Genomic DNA, 20778 nt, shown 5'->3' with positions numbered 1-20778 from the left:
CACAGAGCACTTGCTGAGATGATTTACAAAAGAAAAACAAAAAAGAGAGAGAGGTAAATTCCTATGTGAAAGGAAGATTATTTGAGCCTGAAGCTTTCCAGGGTTCTCTATCCTGTCTCAGTTCTTGATTCTCCCCCTCACTTTGCTCAAGAGTGTTTTTTTCATTTTAGTTATAATAATAGACTTTTATTGATTCCATACTAAGGGTTTTGCATGATTATCTTGTCTATCCTCAAAACAACCCAATGAGATGGGCACTATTATTGTCTCCATTTTATACAAAAGGAAACTGGGGCATACGGAGGTCCTGTAACTTGCCCAAGGTCACTGAGCAGGGAAGTGTTGGAGCAGGATTCAAAGCCAGGTTTGTCCAGAGCCTCAGTTTTTGTTTTGTTTTGTTTTGGTTTTGAGACAGAGTCTCGCTCTGTCACCCAGGCTGGAGTGCAGTGGTGCGATCTCGGCTCACTGCAAGCTCCGCCTCCCGGGTTCATGCCGTTCTCCTGCCTCAGCCTCCCGAGTAGCTGGGATTACAGGTGCCCGCCACCACGCCCGGCTAATTTTTTGTATTTTTAGTAGAGACGAGGTTTCACCGTGTTAGCCAGGATGGTCTCGATTTCCTGACCTCATGATCCGCCTGCCTCGGCCTCCCAAAATGCTGGAATTACAGGCCTGAGCCACTGTGCCCGGCCCCAGAGCCTCAGTTTTTAAGGCTCAGTAGCTCATCTCCCTGGCCCTTTAACTGTTACCTTGAGTTCACACAGAGATGCTTACTTGAAAGCACACATTTATTGTTGCCAGGATTCTGTCCACATACAGATAGCAGGTGGCAGGGATAATGAAAGTGGGCTCAGCCTGGCTCCCTGGGGGGAGACATCTTGGCTGCTCTTTGCGACCTTGCTTCTCCCTTTTACTTTTAGGGCGGAAAGATTTCTGAGTATGGATAGAACTCGCTTCTGGCTAACCCTATACCATAGGATTTCCCTAATATATTGAACAAACATGTTGATGAGAGTTGCAAGAAAAAGAAATGTTGCAAGGCCAAGTAATATAAGAAGACAATAGATTACAAGCTTTCAAATATGTGTTCTGCAGAATTTCTCTGATACTTTAATAAGCCCCAAGGAGAAGGACAGGTGCTGTTATGTAGTATTTCTAAACATTTAAGCACAAGAAACTTTTATCCCAAGAAACACATCTCAGAACTACTGTAGGAGGGGTGGGCTACCACTAAGAGATTTGCTGCAAGTATATTACAGGTGTTGAAGGTGTATCATAATCATCACAGGGGAAGTTTTTAAAAATATATATGCATCCTTCTGTATCACCACCAGTAAATTATGACTCACTAGGACTGAGTAGGGACTTGAGTGTGCATATTTTTAAAGATTTTCTCCCAGACAATCTTGATATAAACCTACCACCACCTCCTTGAAAACCTGTACAACCAAGGAGAGGCGCCATCTCCAGTGCTTCCAGAAACACTTATCCTAATAATGGGAAGAAAACTACCATCTAGGTACTTTTTACTATAGACTACTTCTTTTACATGCATTGTCTATTTTAAGCCTTAGACCACCATGGGAGGTGGGCATTACTATCCCTATTTTACACATTAAACCTCTGAGGCACTGAAAGAGCAAATCTCACTAATCATCTCAGAGATTTTGAACACCTACAAATATGGTTTGTTTGGAAATTTAATGTCTTACGTAATAAGTATTAATGGCTCTTGATAGTTTATTCTCCCTCTAAGTCCCTCCTGTCTTTGAGACCTTCACCTTGCCAAAAGAGTTTTTACTAACCACAGAGATTACTAGGAACATCTAACCCCATACATATACCCACACTCATTTTTACCATCTTCTGGATGATGAGAATTACTATATTCGGGTAATTCAAAGTCAGTAAGACATACTTTGTCCCAGCTCCCATAGATCAGCATTTCTCAGAGTCTGCTAAGCACTTATCCCAAGAGACAGTTCTTGAAAAACCCATGGTCCGTCGTCAAGTCAGATTACAGTTTACAAGTCAAATTAAGAAGCTTTTGTCCTGTGAACCCCCCTTGCAGGTTCCAATGTTCAGTAACATATTAACTTCTCTGAGAAAGCCTGGAGTCAATAAGCCTGTTAAACTTTCTTTAGCCCTGAGCTCTCCAAATTTATTTAACCTAAGAATTATTTTTCAGCACAAATATTATTAACATTCCTATGGAACTTTTCAGAAAATATTAGCCTGAATTGTGGTACAGACATGGTCACAACAGGTGAAGCGTAACAAAGAAGTTGACAATCCTCATGGCTTAGGCAGTTCATTCTTTCTTTTCCTGTTTAGGTTCAAATGAAATTATAAACATTAAAGAACTTCTTAAAAGAGTCTTTCTCCAATGACATTGCAGATTATCCTCAAGGCTGACAAAGAGTTAGTTTCAAATCCTTTTCTCAGAATTCTTCTTGGACTAAATCTACTTTTTCTTTTCATTGGAACTTTTATCTCAATGGGCCATCTTTGAATTTATAAAATTATTGACCTATTTTTGAGAGATTCACTCTCACTTCCCATTGTTAGAGAAAGAGGGGAAAGGGAAGGAATTCAAAATTAGGATTATGCTAAAAACCTGTCCAGCTGGCAAGAGGACTTTATTAGAGAATTCAAACGTACAGTTTTCCTTTTGGTGACATTCTGATACCTGAAACCTCTTTCTGTAAAAGAGTTTTAACCTAGGAATTTAACACCTGGAAAGGAGTATATAGCATTCATTTTGATAAATGTAACATCTATCGAAGCCAAAGAATCAGAAATGAATGCTTCCAGTTACTGTTTCAGATCAAACCTGTCCCTGGCTATCTATCTTCCAAATCACTGAAGCCTAAGTCCCACTGAAGCATGAGTCAGATCATTCCCCAGGGCCAACTGGGAACTTGCTATGCCAAGTATGATCTGCGGACTAGCCACTTCAGTAAGCATCACCGAGAGCTTGTCAGAAATGCAGAATCTCAGGCCCCATCCCAGACTGAACCAGAATCTGCATTTTAACAGGATCCTCGGGTGATTCATGTGCACATGAAAGTTTGAAAGGCACTGGCCCAGAGCATCATTAATCAGTGTAATAATCATGCATATCTGTTTGTTGCTCAGGTTAAAAATTCTCCATTGAGTCTCCCTTTTGACTAGCTTGCATGCCACCGATGGTTAGTGCTTTTAAGCCATTTGCTCAATTACGAATAGCTGCTGTAGCTTGGATCCTCTGCAGTGAAAGTATGTATTGATTTTGAGGTACTTAGAGGAGCATTTTGCCAACAAAGAGTTGAGATCCAGTAGGGAGAAATTTATTACCATCCCAGTTCAGTGATGTCAAACCTCAGTTAAAGCAAAAGGTGGCTGCCTGTCTTCTAACCTTGCCTGCCCTTGAGAACCAGAGAAAGTTCCTCTTTCTGGCTAGACTTGCACTGGGACCTGTCCCTGACAGGCTTTTCCAAATTTCCTTTAAGAATGAAACCTACTCCTTTCTACCTGTTGATCAGTGCTTAAATGTTGAGCACACATCACATTTTCTAGGATTCTTTTAAAATATGACTTTATAACAGTATATAATGTCAAGAAGAGATCACAACAGATAACTGGATTAAACACCTATGTGCCATAGGCAGTTTTTCTAAGTGTTCTATATCTATTATCTATTTCTACTACTCACAAGTAACCCTGTAAAATAGGTGCTTTTATTATTCCATTTAACAAATGAGGCAAGAACAGTTAAGAAACCCTGTTCTCTAGGTTAACTGAGCTCAGATTCAAACTCAGGCACAGTTCTTTGGTTGGTTTGCTTTTTGTAATGGAAATTTTTTTTTACTATACTTTAAGTTTTAGGGTACATGTGCACAATGTGCAGGTTTGTTACATATGTATACATATGCCATGTTGGTGTGCTGCACCCATTAACTCATCATTTAGCATTAGGTATATCTCCTAATGCTATCCCTCCCCCTCCCCCTCCCCCCACCCCACAACAGGCCCCAGTGTGTGATGTTCCCCTTCCTGTGTCCATGTGTTCTCAATGTTCAAGTCCCACCTATGAGTTAGAACATGTGGTGTTTGGTTTTTTGTCCTTGGGATAGTTTGCTGAGAATGATGATTTCTAGCTTCATCCATGTCCCTACAAAGGACATGAACTCATCATTTTTTATGGCTGCATAGTATTCCATGGTATATATGTGCCACATTTTCTTAATCCAGTCTATCATTGTTGGACATTTGGGTTGGTTCCAAGTCTTTGATATTGTGAATAGTGCTGCAATAAACATACGTGTGCATGTGTCTTTATAGCAGCATGATTTATAATCCTTTGGGTATATTTCCAGTAATGGGATGGCTGGGTCAAATGCTATTTCTAGTTCTAGATCCCTGAGGAATTGCCACACTGACTTCCACAATGGTTGAACTAGTTTACAGTCCCACCAACAGTGTAAAAGTGTTCCTATTTCTCCACATCCTCTCCAGCACCTGTTGTTTCCTGACTTTTTAATGATCGCCATTCTAACTGGTGTGAGATGGTATCTTACTGTGGATTTGATTTGCATTTCTCTGATGGCCAGTGATGATGAGCATTTCTTCATGTGTTTTTTGGCTGCATAAATGTCTTCTTTTGAGAAGCATCTGTTCATATCCTTCGCCCACTTGTTGATGGGGTTGTTTTTTTCTTGTAAATTTGTTTGAGTTCATTGTAGATTCTGGATACTAGCCCTTTGTCAGATGAGCAGATTGCAAAAATTTTCTCCCATTCTGTAAGTTGCCTGTTCACTCTGATGGTAGCTTCTTTTGCTGTGCAGAAGCTCTTTAGTTTAATTAGATCCCATTTGTCAATTTTGGCTTTTGTTGCCATTGCGTTTGGTGTTTCAGACATGAAGTCCTTGCCCATGCCTATGTCCTGAATGGTAATGCCTAGGTTTTCTTCTAGGGTTTTTATGGTTTTAGATCTAACATTTAAGTCTTTAATCCATCTTGAATTAATTTTTGTATAAGATGTAAGGAAGGGATCCAGTTTCAGCTTTCTACATATGGCTAGCTAGTTTTCCCAGCACCATTTATTAAATAGGGAATCCTTTCCACCCATTGCTTGTTTTTCTCAGGTTTGTCAAAGATCAGATAGTTGTAGATATGTGGCATTATTTCTGAGGGCTCTGTTCTGTTCCATTGGTCTATATCTCTGTTTTGGTACCAGTACCATGCTGTTTTGGTTACTGTAGCCTTGTAGTATAGTTTGAAGTCAGGTAGTGTGATGCCTCCAGCTTTGTTCTTTTGGCTTAGGATTGACTTGGCGATGTGGGCTCTTTTTTGGTTCCATATGAACTTTAAAGTAGTTTTTTCCAATTCTGTGAAGAAAGTCATTGGTAGCTTGATGGGGATGGCATTGAATCTGTAAATTACCTTGGGCGTTATGGCCATTTTCACAATATTGATTCTTCCTACCCATGAGCATGGAATGTTCTTCCATTTGTTTGTATCCTCTTTTATTTCATTGAGCAGTGGTTTGTAGTTCTCCTTGAAGAGGTCCTTCACATCCCTTGTAAGTTGGATTCCTAGGTATTTTATTCCTTTTTGAAGCAATTGTGAGTGGGAGTTCACTCATGATTTGGCTGTTTGTCTGTTATTGGTGTGTAAGAATGCTTGTGATTTTTGCACATTGATTTTGTATCCTGAGACTTTGCTGAAGTTGCGTATCAGCTTAAGGAGATTTTGGGCTGACACGATGGGGTTTTCTAGATATACAATCATGTCATCTGCAAACAGGGACAATTTGACTTCCTCTTTTCCTAATTGAATACGCTTTATTTCCTTCTCCTGACTGACTGCCCTGGCCAGAACTTCCAACACTATGTTGAATAGGAGTGGTGAGAGAGGGCATCCCTGTCTTGTGCCAGTTTTCAAATGGAATGCTTCCAGTTTTTGCCCATTCAGTATGATATTGGCTGTGGCTTTGTCATAGATAGCTCTTAGTATATATAAAACTGGAGAAAATAATATGATACATTCCTATGGACCCATCACCTAATTTCAACAATCAGTTTATAAGCAGTCTTGTTTTATCTGTCTCCCTACCCTCTACTCTCTGCAAATTATTTTGAAGCAGATCTTCAATATTTCATTTCACCATAAATATTTTACTATCTCTGAAGGACAGGATTTTTAAAATATATGATTATACTATCATACCTAAAAATTAGCAACAATTCTTTGATATCAACTTTCAAATCAGTGTTCAATATTTTCCATTTGTTTGAATCAGGATCCAAATAAGAACAAATATTGAGATAATTTCTTTAATCTCTTTTATTCTATAAGTTCCCCATTTAGCTCTCTTTTTAATGCATAGTTTTTGTTGCTTAATAAACCAGGTTGTTTGTCCTGTATGATTTCTCTTGTTGTTGTTGTTGTTGTTTTGTTTTGTGGTTTTTTTTTTTTTTTTGAGACAGAGTTTCACTCTTATTGCCCAGGCTGGAGTGCAATGGCGCGATCTCAGCTCACCACAACTTCTGCCTCCTAGGTTCAAGCGATTCTCCTACTTCAGCCTCCAGAGTAGCTGGGATTACAGGCATGCGCCACCATGCCCAGCTAATTTTGTATGTTTAGTAGAGATGAGGTTTCTCCATGTTGGTCAGGCTGGTCTTAAACTCCCAACCTCAGTTGATCCGCCCGCCTTGGCCTCACAAAGTGTTGGGATTACAGGCGTGAGCCACTGCGCCTGGCCCCTGTACGATTTCTTATAGTCTGTGCGTTGTCTTCCTGTGGAACCATTTAACGTGTTTTTCTGACCACTATATTTTTACAACATGGTAGTAGGATCTAGTGCGTAAGTCGGACTGGGGTTAGATTTGGCATTTGTGCATCTGCATGTCAGTGTTATGTCATAGGAACTGCAGTGTGCTACCATCTCAAGGCACAAAACATCTATCTTTTCTCACTGTTAATAGTCATTGATGATGGTTGTTTAGATTCATGACTTCAATGGAATTTGAAAAACTGGTGATATTCTAATTGGTTTATAAGGAAAAATTTCCCTTCATGAAGTATTGGGTCACTCTGAGGTGTCCTCTGTAGAGAAAATTGATGTTTTTGAGTCTTTCCTGTCATTTACATTTTCAAAATAATGAGTTGGTTGCCTGGGATCATCCAAAGGTGTTCAGTGGGTTTTTCTTTCTCAGCATCAATATGATCTCATGGTTTTAAAAATATCTGATGTATGTCAAATCAATGCATTTATTGTCTTTCATTATTGCCCCATCTCTAGCCAGTGGGAGCTTCTTAAAAATGAGAAGTGGCTCCTGAGTCCTTTTCACATGACGTTAGCAGTCTTTGGTAGATCTGGTTCCTTTTAATAGAAACCACAATAAGTACATGCTAGAGGAGTTTATTACTATTGGGTTGATTATTATTTCTATGCCATTTAAATGAACAGAACTAGGACACTTTTAAGATTAAATACATCTGGATTCATGCTGACCCTTCAAATTCAAGAATAGAGGTTTTTTACTCCGCCTCATCTATATTAAATATGTAATCTTTTTCCCACATCAGGCAAATTCCCTATCCACTGCACTACACCACCCCCTTTTGATATTTAACACTCACAGAAATTCTATGAGGTTGAAATGGTAGGAACTAGCAACATATTAGAGATGAGAAAATAACTTCAGAGAGATCAAATTTGTCAAAGATTATCCAGGTAATATAGTGTTGAGACCAAATTAGAACTCAGTTCTGACGTACCTGATTATTTATCCCATTGCGGGAAATATTCTTAACTTTCTTTAGATGTATTTTTATTTCTCAAATGAATATAATTTTCATATGTATGAAAATTCTAAAGCTCTATAAATGTTAGGTTTAATTACCTACAATAATAATAACTTGATGGTGATGGGGCAACCCTATGAAAAACTGTTACTTTTATTTTCTATAGACTTCTGGCCTCCTTGTGGTGATCTCCTCCAGTCTTCTACTTGCATATGGGTACACACTCTCCTCACACACCCATACAACATCCCCTCTTCCCAATGTCTAGCATTATTTTCACATTTCTATTAAAAGGTCTTTTCCTTTAGAGCCTTAAGAGGAAACTCTGCTAGGTTATGTGAAAGATGAAATTTTGTTTGTTTGTTTTTGTTTTTGTTTGAGACGGAGCCTTGCACTGTTGCCCGGGCTGGAGTGCAATGGCACAATCTCAGCTCACTGCAACCTCCGCCTCCTAGGTTCAAGTGATTCTCCTGCCTCAGCCTTCCAGGTAGCTGGGATTACAGGTGCCCGCTACCATGCCCAGCTAATTTTTTGTATTTTTAGTAGAGACAGAGTTTCACTATGTAGGCCAGGCTGGTCTCAAACTCCTGACCTCGTGATCCACCCTCCTCGGCCTCCCAAACTGCTGGGATTACAGGCATGAGCCACTGTGCCCGGCCCGAAAGGTGAAATATTAATGGATAATATCTTAAAGTTATGGATGATAACCTAAGGTATTAATGAATTATATCTTAAAGTTTTCTCCTTCCCAACACCTCCAATACCCAAGACACCGTATTTACATTTTAGTATTGGGCTTCACTGTCTTCACCAATTGTGGGTATTTAAGGTCAATGTGGGAAATATTTGGTATCTCAAATGAAAACCATACCAATCTAATATGGTATATGGATTAGTTAAGACTCTTGATTACATGTGACAGAACTGTAATTCAAAATAGTGTGGACAAAAAATTAAATTTATTAGAAAAATATGGGGTGGGTTGGACCTTAGGTTCATGTGGAATGAGGACTTCAGAATCCATCAGTACAATGTCCATCTATTGTCTATGTTTCTTGTGATATGTTTGGCATGAATCTTTCAAACCAACTTCCTTCATGTGGAATGAAATGTGGTACCAGTAGTATTTGTGCTTTATAGCTTAACCCCCAGAGAGGGTCTAGCAACCTTCCCTGATGTCTAGATTGAAAAGCATCCTGGGGAAAGGGACTGTCTGGCCTGGCTGGTATCATGTACCCATTCCTAGACAACTTAACTCTGGCCAGAAACAAAGGACTCTGTGATTGGCATCCTCCACTTGAACCTCATGTTTGAACTTGGTCTGTGGGGTGTGAGAGTTCTGAACAGCACAGCAATAAATATCCATTATATCTATGACTCATCAGAAGTATATAAACCTAGCTTATGTGTGACCATGGTCATTCATCGTTAAGGAAGGGGGCTTAATACCCTCCGTCTCTCTCCTATGGTCCCTAGTGTTATCCCTCTTCCCAAAAAGCCCTTCCCTTCTGACCTCTCTCTGCCTAGGCAACACTCTGACCAGTGTCCTACAGGTAATCACTCCTTCCTCTGTGCTCCCATGGACTTTGCTCTTGCCACTCTCAACTATTATAGTCCGTTCAATAAATTCATTTACTCAACCAACATCTGATGACGTCCTCCTGTTGCCAGACACTGTACTAGGATCTTTGTTTTGTGGCTTATCAGCAGAGGTGACACATTGTGATCATATCTCTCATGAACAACTTAATATAGTTTCTTGAACTGAAACTCATGCTCTCTTCTTTGTGAATTCTTTTGCCAAAACATGAGGTACAAAGCACTGGATCTCATGTCATCTTCTTGTGTTTCAGTTATCCACAGCAAGAAAGAATTTGTACAGAAAAGGTTTGTCTATGTAACACTCCTTTAAGGCGCCACTGGCCATCTGGTGGCACCTGCCCATATTTCAGGCATCAGACCACTCACACATTTATTCATCAAATATTTATTAAAAGCCTTCTATGTGCCGGATGCTGTAGCATGCTCTGGAGACCCAAGAGTAAACGAGGGATACAGGGTGCGACTTCATGCCCTTACAGGGAATTACACAGACAATTGTTAACAATTCTGCCAACAATTAGTTCCTTTTAGAAATGACAGAAGAAATCATCCTATTTCCAGTATTTGCTTGGCATGCCAAGCCCATGCCCTGTATGTTCGGGAAATGCCATAGCAAGATCTCAAGATTACTTTTAGTCAGCCCAGCTGGGAAACAGAATATTCGTCCACTTGACAAAACAGAACTCAAACTGTAAAAAAAATCCTTAAGGTAGTCTCCCTCAGAGCCCTCCAGCCCAATCTGCCTGCTTTTGTGGGAGAATCACTAGGGCGGGCAGGGACCTCTAGAGTGATTGAATAGGCAAATGATTTCCTCATCCAGAGCCAGAGGAAAGTAACTGCCAGTCACTCTGTTGTGGGTTATCTTGAAAAGAACCTTCACCTACCAGGAAGCAGAAAGGTTATCAAATGCTGGTAACTGCCATTAGTTTTCAGATAGGATTCTCAGAAATCAGAGGGTTGCTTAATTTGTATGCCAGGAAGAAAACCTCAATCACCTAGCTCGGCAGCTGGGGTGTGAAGAACATTTGCGTTCACCGTTTAGACAACTGATAACTTAAAACGAAAAAAAAAAAACTTTAGTGTTCTTCCAAGGTTGCAGCACACCTCCTGTGTAGCTTCCTTGGTTGGCATGGTTTGCCTACACTGTAACCCCTATTCCTTGGCACAGTCAGCTGAGCAGTCCACACGGGAGGGTCAGTGCCGCCATTTTGTTATCCTCATCCCCAGGTTGTGGTGGCTCTCCTTGGTATTCCTCTAGCCTGGGAATCATGTAGAAACGGACACCAAGAGTTTCACAGAAGCATGGCAGTCACTAATCCAACTCGTCTTTTTGGTAAACATTCTTGACTCTTGGTAAAAACTAAATACATAAATGATTTCTATGTTTGAGGAAAGAGTTTTCTTGGTTTCCCTTTCTTCAATCGACAGAATCTTTCATGAATGATATTTCCTAATGGACATAGAGGGATTTCAAAGTGGTCTAAGATGTTCTTCTAACCCTGTAAGAACTTTATGACTATGGGTTCCATTTAAAAAAAAAAAAAAAAAAAAAAAGACCCTTTGTGAGTATTAAAAAAAGAGGTTGTCCTTTCAATGTCCATTATTTAAGAATATATATTAAAACCAAAAGCTACAGTGAATCTAGTGAAGCTGTAAATGAAATTTTAATTTATTAATCTCAATAATTCCTTTGGAAATCTGAAAGATAGTAGTACATGCATGTGTGAGACTTATTTTTACTCTGTCTACAGACAGCATTTGGGAGCATATAGGGGATTTGTAGACAAGATGCAGTAGCTTAATCTACCAATCAAGAACCTCTGGCTTACAGAAACAGCTTCGTAGCAGGAATTACTTAACAGTCTCCTTCTTTCTTTTCCTCCCTTGAGTCATTCCACTCAAGTCAAAGCCCCACAGTGGGAGAGTTTAATGGGCAGGGCCTCACGACTTAAATTCCCATCACAATTATAAACCAGAAAGGAAAGGCAGTTTCCCACAAGAAAGCCAGAAATTTACAGAAAAAGGATGAAACAGAAGATGGGTAGCCAGAAAACAGCTATCCATTACAAACAGTTTCAAAAGATCATTCATATATTTATTTAATCATGTGTATTGATCAATTCGATCATTAATTGTAAAGAATTAAAGGAAATAAGCCTAGAAAAGTAAAACTTGAGGCAAGCGCAAGGGAAATGGCCTATTCTAGCTAATGGAATATATTCCAGCCTGAGATGGCAGGCTAGCTGTACCTGGGACACAGGTGAGTGAGGAGGACCTCAACCCCGGGGAGTGTTTACGCCCTGGCACCAGGCCCACTTTCCTTCGCTCTCAAAGATGCCGCTATTGACACGTCTAAGCTGGACTGGGAACTTTGAGTTGTCTCATGGCTGCAATCACTGATTTGTGTTGATCACTCCTTTCTTCCCTTGATTCTCACTTACTGTCCCACATGACTCCTCTATCATAGATAGTAAATAAAAGCTTGAATGCATGCATGAATGAACAGAAGACTAGACTGGCCCAAGGTGGCATCTAGGGCTGTGACTACATTTTTTATTTGTTGAGCCAAAGAAGTCCCATAAAAGAAGGGGTCTTACTCCCATCAATCAAAGTTAAGGCTGTACCTGGGGCTTTTTCTATGGCATGGGTCAGCCTTTACAGTGAGGTCTGCTTTGTATCTCCTCACCCATCACCTTTCAAAATACACACTTCTAACATCACCCTCTCCAGTACTAACCTTACCTCAACACATCTTTATGGTGTGCCTGCAAAAACAAGGTATTACAGGAGATGCCCCAGAGGAAGATGACAGTCTACCAGAGGATGCACAGATCTAGGCAGAGATGTTCAATGGAAACAGCAGCAGTGGTGGCAGCACATGAAAAGGAGCAATTCTGATTGGCAGGGGTGGAACCTTCTATGGGGATTAGCGTGAGCTTCATAGAGGGAGTGGCCAAAAAAAATTTTTAATGCTAAAAAATAAAAATTATCAAAAAAAGTCTTCTAGGCCAATTAATGCCTTAACTTTAACCCTTACCCTTTGTAGGTACTTACTTTAAAATGCAAATGTGGTTGGAAGAGGTAACACATTGCATTGCTTATTCATTATAATTTTTGTATATTTTCTACTATATATTAGAGAATGTATTCATTCATTAGGTCCTTCACAGGAATTGAGTAATGTACATAGAAAAGAAATAGGGCCAAGAGGAGAGCTTAAATACTCATCTTTCCTCTGTGCATCCAAATAACACTGTGGTTAAGGAGCAGACTCTCAGGGAGTGAGCGATGCTAAGGTTAAAGTCTGTTGTCCGGCTTTGCTGTCTAGATAGCACTGGGGAAATCACAGATTCTCCCTAAGCCTCAATTCCTTTATCTGTGAAATCGGGATAATAATGGTACCTACCTGATAGAATTATTGTAAGAATCAAAGAAGATGGCATGTATAAAATACTTAGTTGATTCTTAGTACACAACAAGCATTCAATAAGTGCTGCAGAATAATAATAACAGGAGAGGAGGAATAAAAGGTGATGATGATGATGATGATGACGACGACGACGACGACGACAATGACTTTGGAATCTGATGATGTGAATGGCAATCCTGACACTGTTACTTACCAACCATAAGACACTTTAGTCTCCATCTGCACGTCTGTCCAAACCTCTAAAGGTTTTTGTGAGAACTTTATGACAGGTGTCTGGCACATAGTAAGTGCTCCAGATAGGTAGGTCTGACCTAAAGAGCTGCAGAGACACACACTCTTCTCTGGAAAGGAGTGGTCTTTTCCTGGTCTTAATGGCTCCCTAGGCCTTTTGCTGGATAGCGAGACTTCCATCAACGGGCAGTGCCTTAGATAAAAGGCTGGGTCAAAAAGAAGTGGCCAGTTAGGCGAGCTTCTTCCATAATCTAAGAAAAACTACAGGGTGGTGAGAGGACATTATACCATCTCACAAGGGAATCAGAAACTCCTGAACAAGGTTAAAATAAGAACCCTGGCCGGGCACGATGGCTTACACCTGTAATTCCAGCACTGTGGGAGGTTGAGGTGGGAGGCTAGCTTGAGCTCAGGAGTTTGAGACCAACCTAGGCAACAGAGTAAGACCCCATCTCTATAATATATACATACACACACACACACATGTATTTATATATGTATATATGTATATATAAATTTATATATGTATATATAATATATGTATATATGTATATATATTTTTTATATAGGTATATATGTATATATTATATATTATATATAGGTATATATGTATAATATATTGTATATAGGTATATATGTATATATGATATACATTGTATATAGGTATATATATAATATACATTGTATATAGGTATATATGTATATCTAATATACATTGTATATAGGTATATATGTATATCTAATATACATTGTATATAGGTATAATATATTGTATATCTAATATACATTGTATATAGGTATATATGTATATCTAATATACATTGTATATAGGTATAATATATTGTATATCTAATATACATTGTATATAGGTATAATATATTGTATATCTAATATACATTGTATATAGGTATAATATATTGTATATCTAATATACATTGTATATAGGTATAATATATTGTCTATCTAATATACATTGTATATAGGTATAATATATTGTATATATAATATATATACAATATAGCTATAATATATTGTATATATAATATATACAATATAGCTATAATATATTGTATATATAATATATACAATATAGCTATAATATATTGTATATATATTATGTATATATAATATATGTATATAGAATATATATTTATGTATACATAATATATACATATGTATATATTATATATAAATATAAATATATGTTTATATAATATATACATTTATATATAAAACATACATGTATATATTATATATATTTAATATATACATGTATATATTATTTAATATATACATATATAAATATATGTATAATATATATAAATATATATGTATATATAATATATATATAATTTTATTTTATAAAATATAAAATTAGTCGGGTCTGGTGATGCACGCCTGTAGTCCCAGATACTCAGGAGGCTGAGGTGGGAAGATTGTTTGAACCCGGGAAGTCGAGGGCACAGTGAGCTGTGATCGCACCACTGCACTCCAGCCTGGGTGACAGAGTGAGACCCTGTCTCAAATAGATAAATAAATAAATAAATAAATAAATAAATAAATAAATAAGAACCCTGACAGGTTTGTAAGGCTCGGCAGTTCTCTGTGTCTTGGGCTGGCCCAGCAGCTTCCCTGGAGGGAAATACAGCAAATTCTTAAAAGCAAGCAGGGCCTCTGTGGTTGTCTTTGCCGCCAGCAGGACCCATGTGCCCCTCTCCACAGCCCCTCTTCCTCCAACTGAAGAAGAGAGCCCAGGGGACAAGCAGCTAGAAAGAGCAAAGTCACCTCTTCATCAAAAGAGGAAGACGGGACAAAAGTCCCACGCTCAGCAGGAAAGGAGAACACAGCAGGAGGAAGGGACATTTCAGGAGGGAGGTGGCTAGGAAGCCCCAGCAGAGGAACAAGAGTCAAACTTCACCATTGCTGGGGCCCGGCGGGTGCGATTAAACAGGCAGCAGGGACCGAGGCATTACAGAAGGATCATTAGTGCTCAGACCCCACTGGCAGTCATATGTGAAATGAGTTTGGATTTGGAGACCCAGCACTGAGCTGAGTGGTGTGGATCAGGAGTGAAGCACACGACTTAATCAGGGGCATGAAAGCAGCTGACAAATTACAGCATGATTTGTCATCATCTTGGAGCTCAGCAAGTGTTTGTCCCTGAAAGAATCAGTACCTGGAGAGAAAAGAGCCATATTTTTAGAAACTCCTGGATGGGTAATTTATTTCAAGTGAGTAGAGAGTTTATTTATGTTGGCACCCCCTCAAATCCAATGGACAGTATATTTACACGAAGCCAGAAAATGCTATCATTTCTTTGAATCAATGTGCCCCTTTGAACAGCTGTACCTTGAAGCTTTCAGTGATAAACTCACGCCCCTTGCTAAAAGCTCTACCTAGGAAACCATTTCCAATCCCACCTTTACCACTGCTGCCTTCTGTTTGGGTGGGATGTTACATGTTTCAACACTTTTCCACATAGATTCTGTTTTCTGAGGCACAATTAAGATGGGCAGGGCAGGTGGTGGTAGCCCCATTCTACAGATGAAGAAACGGAAGCTCATGAGTTGAACGCAGGATTAGTCAATGTACAGGAGAGTCAGAAAGCAAGATCTCCCCACCTCAAGTTGTGTTTCATCCCCATTGGACTAAAAGAGTTTGTACAACAGAAATGCCTTTAAAAAAAAATACTTAGCTATGAGACTGTTCAACAGGAAGCAATGTGCTGTGTAAGTAAGGAGTAGAGGGTCTGCAGTTGAACTTGAATTAAAATCCCAGCCCATGAGATTTAAATAGGTTTGACCATGGAGAGCCTTCTTTACCATTCAGTCACAGATTTCCCATCTCTAAACAGAGGCAAATTAAAGTTCCTGCTTCATAGAACAATGGTAAGCTTGAAAATAAATAATAAAGCTCTCATTACAGTGTCTGGCAGAAATAAGAGTCCAGTAAATGCTATTTATTTTGCTCTATTAGCTACTATTTTCACAGCATTTTTACAAGAGCAAAACAAGTTGAAACACTATACCTATTAAATGGTGAAATGATTAAAGGAAATATGGTCAATTTTGTTCCTGGACCAAACTGAGGGTTGGGCTGCTATTTCTCGTGGCCCAATAACAAGATGCAGATGAACTGGGGAGGAAGAGAGTTTTTATTTCTCTAACCAGTTACAGGGAGAAGGCCTGGAAATTATTGGCAGACCAACTCAAAATTACAAAGTTTTCCAGAGTTTATATACCTTCTAAGCTACATGTCTACCTGTAAGTGTGCATTCATCTGAAGACATAAGTGATTAACTTCTTTTAATCTATAACTAAGGTCTGGGTCCTAAAGACCTACTTTTGTAGCCTCAGTAAGTTTAATTAATCTAAATGAGTCTAGGTGCTGGGGTGATTACTTTATCTTGTCTCCTGACAAATCATAAGGATTTGGGGAGTTCCTTTAGACACCATTAAACTTGTTTGTAGAGGCCTGGGGAGTTTCTTCAGACCCCCAGTTAAACTTGTTTCATCCTGAAAAGGGTCCTCATAAGAATTCCTTCATTATCTCTCACGCTTCAAGTCCCAGGAAAAGCCTAGGCAACCTTGGTGAGATCTTTGTTACATTCCAGCCTTTGTGTAAGGACACCGGCTCAATCAGTTTTAATGTTTAATCTAGCTACTCAGTGCTGGGACAGTTGTAATGGAGGCCTGCGTTAGTGAGACCTGACCTGCCACATATTCATACAATAGGTTTTTGTGCAGATGTTAATAAAAATGTAGAAAAATTTAATAACATGTAAAAATGTTCAAGATCTATGAACACTAAATCTCGTTAAAATGTATAGATACACATGTATATACCTACACAAATAAATGTGGGTGTGGAGAGATATATATGTGTGTATATATACATATATGTGTATGTGTGTGTGTGTGTGTGTATATATATATATATATTTTTTTTTTTTTTTTTTGAGACAGAGTCTTGCTCTGCCAGGCTGGAGTGCAGTGGCACGATCTCGGCTCACTGCAACCTCCACCTCCCAGGTTCAAGTGATTCTCGTGCCTCAGCCTCCTGAGTAGCTGAGATTAGAGGCACACACCACCATGCCTGGCTAATTTTTGTATTTTTAGTAGAGACGGGGTTTCACCAGGCTGGTCTTGAATGCCTGACCTCAGGTGATCTGCCTGCCTCAGCCTCCCAAAGTGCTGGGATTACAGGTGTGAGCCACCATGCCCGGCTAATGGATATATATATTTAAAACCCTGGAAGTATTACATGCGCAAGCATTTTAGCTGTGGATATCTCTATGTGGTGTGATTTATAATGCCTTATTTTTAATAATCTATTTCTGTGGTATCCAATGTGATAACCACTAGCCACATGTAGCTATTTAAGCTTAATTAAAATCAAATCAAATTTTTTAAGAAAACAATTCGTTAGTCAAACTACCACACTTCAAATGCTCAATAGCCACATGTGATTAGTGGCTTCCATACTGCACAATGCAGACTCAGAACATTCCATCATTGCAGTAAGTTCTATTAGATCTGGGCTAGAGCCCCAGACCCAGGCAGGTCAGAGAAATGCAATCAGGGTAATCACCTCCCTCTGCCCTGCATCAAACTTTTCATTGGCATTTTCTTTCTCTTCCTTAATGAGGACTTAACTTTTTTTCTGACACATTACAACTATCAAAGTGTGACAAAGCAGGGATTACCTTATTTGCAATGGTTCTAACAGTGATGAGCTCTCCCAGTGATCCTATTAAGACTAGATCCCTCTGAATTAATAAACTCACAGAGTCCTCTCTCTCACAGGAGGTACAGTTCGAACCAGAGCTTTTCCACAATACCATCGTGTGTGAGAAACCCAACAACCACCTCAACAAATTTAAGGGTTATATGTAAGTATCTCATGTTCCATGCTGCTAGTAAATATCTCCACTGCAGCTAGAAAATATATTGTCTAGAAATGACCAAACAAATAAGCATCTTCATCCTGAGGAATTTTATTTTTGTGTGTATGATAAAGAGGGACTAGAGAAATTTAAATTGGGAAACTTTTTCTATTCTTTTTTTTGCTAAGTGATATTTATGTTGCAGGGTTAAATTCACCAATGTTGTTTAAAAAAAAAAAAAAACCCTTAGTAAAATAGCATCAAAATCAAGATTGTGGTCTGATTCAGGAAGGTGAATGTGATTTAATTAAGATCAATTTTTTAAGTGCCTATATTGCATTGTAGGTAAGAACAGGGACTTTGGAGTTGGACAGATCTGGGTTTGAATCGGGGTTCTGCAAATTACAAGCTATATGACCTTGGGTAAATTAATTCACCTCTCTGAGCCTGTTTCCACATCCATAAAATAAAATTATAATATCTATATCAAAGGGTTTTTCTTTTCTAAGATTAAGTGTCAGCATACATGAAGCCCTTAGCACAGCAACTGGCAGAGAGGAAATATTCAGTTAACAGTGGCTCCTGCTATTAGGATAATTGTTATTCTTATTCCTCAACTTTGGTTCAGCCTAAGAATTTTACTGCGATTCTGCTCCCATATCAGACCACTAGTCTTCTCACAAAGTAAGAGCCATAGTAACAGATGTGAGTAAATGCCCTTATACAATGCTTTTCTACAGGGGTGTCCAAACTTCTTGCTTCCCTGGGCCACATTGGAAGAATTGTCTTGGGCCACACATAAAATACACTAACCCTAACAATAGCTGACGAGCTAAGTAGTAATAATAATAATAATCTCATAATGTTTTAAGAAAGTTTACGAATTTGTGTTGGGCCATGTTCAAAGCCACCCTAGGCCACATGTGGGCCATGGGTTGGACAAGCTTGCTTTAACAGTTTTCAGAGGACTTCTAGAGAACATTATCACACGTAGTCTTCACAACAAACCCAGAAAGCGAATATCGTGATGTGGATTATGATGATCTGAGACCTTATAGATGCAAAGATTCTCCCTAACTCACAGCAGGTAAAAGGCAAAGCCAGGACTTACACAGGAGTCTTTTGACTCCAACCCCAGTGTGCTTTCCATAGCCGTACATTGTGGAGCTCAGCCATGTTACACCAATATCTCCACCAATAGGGCCTGCAGCTCCCTGAAATGCAGTTGTCTTTGCTTTCTTCCACCCACATGTCCTCAGGCCATGAGGGATATAATGAGGAGAAATAGAAAGGAGAAACAATAAGAGCAATACCAGAGAAATTGTAGCTTTTATAGGCAAATTACTTTTAAAATACCCAGAGCGAGCAGAAGGAGACAAGCAGAGAAGGGCCTGAGGTCCTGGGGAAAAGACCTTCACTGCAAAGGAAGGTAAAGGCTGTCACCTGCTCTGAAGAGAAGGGCTCCCCTTGTGCCTTAGGTTTGTGAACTTGATTCATCCCAAATCCCTCATGCCTTGAGTCACTCTCCATATCCTCTTAGAGAACAGCCTCATTGTTAGATTTCTGTTTAGGACTCTTTCTCCCCAAAACAGCTCAGGCTAGCAGCCAGTCTTTCTCAGCTTTCAACCTGGGCTCCAGCCTGCCCGTTTCAGACAGATTTCAGGACAGAACTCTCCCAGGTTCACTCAGCCCCCAGCACCTCCTCTTCCTAGTTGCTGCTCTGGGAGACCCGTCCTTCCTCCACCTGACTGGGCCTCATGGATGAGTCCTAAAAGTCCAGTTGGACAGTGGAGTAGCTAACCCATGGAATGAAGGAGAATTCCTTGCTGTGCTCCTACATCCTTGCTGTACTCAGCAAGAACACCCTCAGGCCTGGCACCCACAGATGGTCTCCACCTTCTTGCTAAGCAGACCCACTGGTCTGATGCCTCTGGGTTTCCCAGAAGCTTCTGTGGGTCTCATTAATTTAGAAGCTTCCTGAAGCTGCACAGGCTGGCTAGAAGATGAACAGCTTTTAATGATCTGTTTGAAAGTTAGGGGTGTCCGACTTGAAAATGCGACTTTTGAATGAAAGAATTTCTACAGAGCAGTGGTTCTCAACCAGAGACAATCACCACCACCACCAAAACCACCACTCCAACCAGGAGACATTTGACAATGTCTAGAATCATTTTTCTTGCCACAACTGGGGAGGGGTGCTGTTGGCATCCACTGGGTAGGGGCCAGGGATGCTACAAGGCACAGGACAGCCCCCAACCCCAGCAGAGAATTGTGTCGTCCAAAATGTTCATATCACCAAGGTTGAGAAATGCTGGCCTATAAAAAGCATAATAGACCATCCTTGTAAACCAAGAGCGCTAAATAGACAGCAACTATAAGATAGCAAATCCTTTTCTACCATTCTTTGAAAAGGAACATTACAACAGAGAGAAGTAGAAGCCTCTCTCATATGCTATCACTTCAGAACATCCTAAAATCATTCTTGAAACCACAAGCTACTGACAGTGAGACAAGCAAGGTTCATTAGCCCAGTATTAAATCCACAGCCAGCCTCCTCCTCAATAAACAGAGGGAGCAATGGTGGGTCCTGAACCTCAGTCATTCTTAGACCACCTTTATGATTTTTATCATATTCAGTAAAATCTATTTTATCTACCAGGTTTTTAATTACCTTACTTTTTCTCAAATTTATTTGAAAAGGAAAATTTGTATCACTGGGCCCTATGGGAAACCAGGATCACTTGCTATACTTAAGAGGTAAAAATTAATACAATGAAATCAAAACAGTTATATTCTAACTATTATTTACTATAGCATCCTTTGCATTAAAAAGTAGGATAGA

General features: G+C 39.4%; 1 protein-coding gene across 4 annotated transcripts in view; it reads left to right on the top strand.

Moving 5' to 3' along the window:
- The window catches only part of ATP10B (ATPase phospholipid transporting 10B (putative)), a 275470-nt gene that overhangs the window by 176790 nt on the left and 77902 nt on the right, over positions 1 to 20778 (top strand). For all 4 annotated transcript variants that reach the window (XM_054556179.2, XM_054556180.2, XM_054556181.2 and 1 more), the window contains one exon: positions 17857 to 17942. In XM_054556179.2, coding sequence (XP_054412154.2) covers positions 17857 to 17942 — 86 coding nt within the window. The remainder of the gene's footprint in view (positions 1 to 17856; positions 17943 to 20778) is intronic.

This window comes from Pongo abelii, chromosome 4, assembly GCF_028885655.2.
Source record: "Pongo abelii isolate AG06213 chromosome 4, NHGRI_mPonAbe1-v2.0_pri, whole genome shotgun sequence".
In the NCBI taxonomy this organism is placed as follows: Eukaryota; Metazoa; Chordata; class Mammalia; order Primates; family Hominidae; genus Pongo; species Pongo abelii.
This window is presented reverse-complemented; position numbering and strand designations above follow the sequence as displayed.